We start from the raw sequence: 6000 nt of genomic DNA on the forward strand, positions 1-6000 counted from the left end.
AGATGGACCTCTAATTCACTGCTTACATGACCATCACTGACAAGGAAGCCCACCTTTGTGACTCCGCCCTCACCAGCTCAGAAACCTCTTCCCATCATAAGAACACAACATCATGTAGGCCATAAAGTTGAGGAGATGGTCCTTCACTAGCCTACTCAATTTCATATGTATAATTTGAATTGTAGAGATGTGCGCTGCAGAGCCACACCTTTCATGCACAATCAGAGCTTTAACAGGGTTCAGATGGACGCCTGTTTTCATTTGACAGTCAGGCCATCTGTATGCAATCTGGGCTCCTTACCCATCCCCTTTTCTTCCAAACCCTTCCATCTTTCTTTCTTCCTTTCTTTCCTTTCCTTTCCACCCCCACCACCAACATTTCTGACTGATGAACAAGCAGTACACTTTACTGGGCAGTTTTGGCATGATTGCAGAACAGATGAGGATGTTTAAGGCTTGCTTTAATGTAGTATAATATGTATTATGAGACCAGATGCGGTGTGAACATACATTATTCATATTTATTTGACTTGGTCCCATTTGGTCACGTTCAAAGAATCTTCTCAGGAGCTCAGCTTATCTTTCCTCTGAGGTTTGTTACAGAACATTACTGGATTAATAGCAAGACCTGGGTGTTCTCCTAAACTGGCTGGATGGGAAACTGGCAAAAAGAAGCAATTACTGAAGGAAATTGCAGAAGGAAAGACATAAAGGCTAAATTTAAAGATTGCTTTAAACTATGCAAAGTGCTGGCAAGGGTTTTAGTAATAGCCTAGTAAATTAGCCCCACCCACCAGCGGCCAAAATAATTTTTGCCTGCGAGTGGTCTAGCCTCGATCAATGGCCCAGGCCCTAGAACTGGCGGGCCAATTACAACGCAGACATGTTTTTTGAATTTTTGGATCCAAAGCAGGCGGTTTTTGAGGGCGTGACGACAAAGCTGTGTGACGCTGGAGGAAGAACAACAAGGAAGATGGCAACTACCATTGAACAATTCTTGTTTGACTCAGCTGGAACCAGTTTAGGAAGGATTAGACTTGGGGTTTTTGCTGAAACGAGAGCAGGAAGAGGCGCTACGCTCATTCATTTTTGAGAAGGACATATTATCTGTTTAACTGACAGGCTGTTTGTTTACACTCCCCCACCAGCTTCCTGTCATACGTCCTAAGTCACAGTCAGTGGCACTCATTGGTCAGAGCGTTGGCCAAAAGGCACGAAAGTGGTTTGATTAACAACGGGTTGTTCTCATCAACAATTTTATATTTATAATTGTAGAATGATTCTGGTTTTGTTTTTCTAAATGATAAGGTTATGCCTAACTGTGCAGCAGAAATGCTGCTTCATCCGCTGTCTTTAACATGTTCTGCTCTTCCTAAAGTTACAGCTCAGCAAACAAATCCAAAAGGCAAAAAACATCTGCTTTCTGATTGGATTGTTAAATATGTGATTAATATGAGGCTGACCGATCAGATTAGAGGGAAAAAAATACAGTAAACATTGCGACTTAAGTTGAAAATTACAACATTGTTTTACGTTTTATTGTTATGCTTTGTTTCTGTAAACAGACCTTTACAAAAAAAGTTTGTAATGTGTGTAATTTTTCTTTTTTTTTTAACAAATTATATATGTTATACAGTACTTGTACATAAATCCCTATGGAGGTACAAAGATTATATTCTCTGACATTTTGGTTAACCTTGAAAACATTTAGAACCACAAATTCTAATTTACAAGCACAGCATATACAATATATGATTAAAATCTGTGCCTATACAAAAATTTCATTTCTAAATGGGTAACACTGGCATAAACATACCCAGACGACTTGCAGCTATTGTAGGGAAAGGTGGTTCAACAAAGTTTGACTTGATGTTATGTGAAAAATAGGTAAAAATTTCCTTTGTAAAATGTCTAAAAATCACTTATCTTTTTTCTTTCCTCTTCCTCTTATGCACTCTTGTGTTGTTTTATTATAATAAAATGAAATGAAAGACATTAAAGTTTTTTTTTTCATGTGAAAAGAGGTCGCTGTATAGAAAAGCTATGGGTTGATGTTCTGAAGCTCTTTATGATATAACTTAAAACGGCTCTTATTTATGTTTCTAAATTAAAGGAGAAGTTCGGTTTTTTACACTTTAAGCCCATTTTCTGTAGTGTCCAGGATGAAATCGAATGATCGACACCAAAAGTTTGACAATTGCTCCTGTCTCTGCTTTTTGGCTCATTTAGAATCAACCCCTGGCTGCTTTAGAATGGCTAGCATAGAGCATGTCCGATAATGTCCTTAAAACAACCTTAAACGTTCTTTTTTTAAAATATGCTACTCACCGGGTCGTCAGCGCTGTTCAATGACGTTCCAAAAAAAGTTTTGTGAAGAAAAAACGTTCCTGTAGTGTTTTATTTAGCATTTTGTAAATCCCATTGAGTTCTGTTGGAATAGTCAATATTCCCCTGCCACCGGAAACGGAAATGGGGCCTGTTTACACAGTTGTAGTCTTTTCGCTTCACTCTGTGTACTCCGACGTCGAGAATCAAGAATCCACCTTTCGTATTCCATTTTCAGAGTTTTTTAAAGTGTTTAACAGAGACGTTAGCACCTCGACGTCGGAGTACACAGAGTAAAGCGAAAAGACTACAACTGTGTAAACAGGCCCCATTTCCGTTTCCGGTGGCAGCGGAAAATTGACTATTCCTACAGAACTCAATGGGATTTACAAAATGCTAAATAAAACACTACAGGAACGTTTTTTCTTTACGAAACTTTTTTTGGAACGTCATTGAACAGCGCTGACGACCCGGTGAGTAGCATATTTTAAAAAAAGAACGTTTAAGGTTGTTTTAAGGACATTATCGGACATGCTCTATGCTAGCCATTCTAAAGCAGCCAGGGGTTGATTCTAAATGAGCCAAAAAGCAGAGACAGGAGCAATTGTCAAACTTTTGGTGTCGATCATTCGATTTCATCCTGGACACTACAGAAAATGGGCTTAAAGTGTAAAAAGCCGAACTTCTCCTTTAAATAAAATGTATTTTCTTTAATTGTATAACATTTCAGAATAGTAGTTGGTCTGGGCAGGAGGTCCACAACTGATTCAACATTTATTAACTGACTTATTAGATGAAATGGACATTTTACTTAAGCACATTTCATTCAAAGCTAGCATATGTCCAGTGTGTCATATCTTGCAAAATCTGTGCAGAAAATGAGTCTTAACGCTAAATTCAGCAACTTCTCCAACATCTTGTTTCTTTGTCTCAGTAGGCCGTCTGGTGTGAAGAGAGAAGGAGCGAAGCGGCTGAAAGGAGAGCAGAGGGGACACAGGCGAAGCACCTGCACGCTTCCTGACGGGAAGTAAAGACGGAGCAGAAAAATAAGGAAGTTTCTGAATAAAAAAAAAGAGAGAAAACAAGAAAACAAGAAAAGCAGCAAAGCGGCGCCAAAATATTTGCACTTTTTCCTCCCTATGTCTGACATATTTCTTGCTTTTACATGTTTTTTATTTTTTATTTTGATGTGACTGATAATTCACAAAGTAAGAATGAGAATATATTTGTAAAGAGACGATAGGCTCACCACTGGAAGAGCATGTATGAGTGTTTCCTCTCCCCTGTATGTTAAGTCTGCTGTTTTGATTTGTTCAGTCCATGTTCTAATCCGAGACCTGTCCAAATAAAAGGTACGCCCCCTGTCTGATGAGCAGGCAGATCAGTAGCAAATCTTAAAGTTCGATCTAACTGTTACCTGATGAAGACCCTGAACAACTAAAAGTGGTAAATTTAGTTTGCCTTAAACATGCAACTTTAGCTAAAACGCACACATGTTCAATGAGTGTAACTACCATTTAATAAAATCCAAGAATTCCCTTATGCTGCATGGATAATTTAAGATGCATTGGATTTTTGCCACAAGAAAACATATGTTTTCCATAAATATATTATGCAAGAACAAACTAGCTGTAATTACTTAAATATACCGCCCTAAAACTACTGCAAGTCAGCTAAGCTTTCTGAAAAAAAAAAAAACTTCACAAACAGTATGTTCTCCAAAAGTATAAATAGACAAGGTCAAGAAACGAGTTTTCGGGCACACTGGAGTTATTTAGACACAGGCGCTGTAGTAGTGTAGCATATTAAAATGTTTTTTTTTTTTGTTGTTTATTTTTCTTAGACCCAACAAGTGCAATGTTAAAGCAACATACCAACCGTAAACAGGACAAATGCCATTATGAAGGGATTATTTAAATTGGAGGACTGAAATTTTTTGTGTAAGAATTAATCCACACACAACAGCTGTAATATTTCACCTACTTCCATCGTCATTTGATTAAGTTATAACATTGCTGTGTATCATTGTGATTTAAAGACAAACCGACATGCATCACAAGGAAAATGATACATGATTTTACAATAATCTAGAAATAGAAATCGGAAAAGTGTGCATGTTTGCTCTGAGCCCCACTCCCTTAATTGAATACATTGTTGAACAACCTTTTTTCTCCAATAACAGCTGCAAGTCTGTTTCAGTTAGGGAATGGTGTTTACAGGGTGATGGGGTGCGGTTTTCTTGAACATATCTTCTTTAGCTATTGTTTTAACTATTGACACTGCTTTAAATAATTTCCTTGGCCTTTATGCTGTGGTCTTTATGATGCTGATGGTTCACTTATGTTCTCTAGTGAGTCCTGAGGCCCTCAAAGCATTTTTAAATGTTAATTAGGTGACATCTTAATCAGGATCAGAATTACCTTATTAATTGCTTGCAGAAAATTATTTTCCTGCAGAGCATCCGTTTACAGAAGAGATGAATAAGATTGTAAGTAAGTAAAGCAAACCATTGGATTTTTATTCAAGAGTATAAGGGTAAAGGGGGGATGAATATAAATGCAAACCACATTTTTCAGTTTGAGAACCGTGAATCTTTTTTGCTTCCATTTCATGCTGATGCAGAACATTGTGTTGGTCCATTGCAATAAAGGAAATTGAAATTTGAGGTTGTTAAGGGTGAAAACTTTGAAACATTTAATTAATATAGCGAGACACCTGGGTTCGTTACCTTGGTGAAATTTCAGCATAATTTTTTACATGAAATTGTAATTTGTCCAGTATTAGGCTAGGTAACATCAAATGATTCCTTGTCCATTTATTGATTTACAACCTTATAAAGTAGAATTTTGAACTAATATGAACATCAGGTTTTTGAGAAATGTTCGTTTAAAAATCAAAATTGCTGATCATGGTTTACAATAATTCAAATTTATCAGCTACCTCTGGAAACTAACCCTGCCAGGTGATTGAGTCTCTTTCAGTTGGTAATGATTTAGGGTTTTCACAGGTGCAGAAATAGATTTTATATATTTGTGTTATTACTAGAGGATGAAATAAAGGTTCAGCTAACAAGGTTAGTGAATTAAAATCAATTACACCAAAAGTAAAATCTGGCATGCACAGACTTCACTTCATTTTACAAATACAAACACATTTTATCTGCAGTGATAAAGTTATAGTTTGTCCCAGAAGCAGCTAATGTCTGTGTTTGTCCTACAATCAACCAGGACCCTCAGGATCAAATCTGTCCCACTGTAGATATAAAAGCAGGAACCTATGATTGGGAAAAGAACAGATCAGGGAGGGGAAGAATCTTTCAGGAATGTCAAGTATAAAAATTCCTCTCCGCATTTGGGAACAATTGGGTTTCAAAGTTGGAGAAAAAAAATAATAAATGCCTTCACTGCTGAGTTCTGAAAGCTTGTGTATTTGTTTGAGTTGTGCTTTTTTTTCTTTTTCCCACGACTCTGCAGCGTCTAATGAACATGAAACAGAGCAGGCTTTTGTTGTAAATATGTACGATAACCTTTGTTTGACAGTTTTACTAAATCTCACTACAGTGGCATAATTTCATGTACTCCACTGTCCGCATAGCTTCTTGTAAAACACATCCTTTTCTGTCTGTTTACCTCATGTCAAACATTTGGCTTATTGAGTAACTCATTCACATTTAAA

The 6000-nt window shown here is 37.0% G+C and overlaps 1 protein-coding gene across 1 annotated transcript in view; it reads left to right on the forward strand.

Moving 5' to 3' along the window:
- Positions 1-6000, forward strand: part of smoc1 (SPARC related modular calcium binding 1) — a 78100-nt gene extending 72100 nt beyond the window's left edge. Inside the window, 1 exon segment of the mRNA XM_038302708.1 lies at positions 3260-6000. Coding sequence (XP_038158636.1) covers positions 3260-3276 — 17 coding nt within the window. The 3' untranslated portion in view covers positions 3277-6000.

The sequence above is a fragment of the Cyprinodon tularosa genome, unplaced genomic scaffold, assembly GCF_016077235.1.
Source record: "Cyprinodon tularosa strain WSP-4 unplaced genomic scaffold, ASM1607723v1 ctg499, whole genome shotgun sequence".
In the NCBI taxonomy this organism is placed as follows: domain Eukaryota; kingdom Metazoa; phylum Chordata; class Actinopteri; order Cyprinodontiformes; family Cyprinodontidae; genus Cyprinodon; species Cyprinodon tularosa.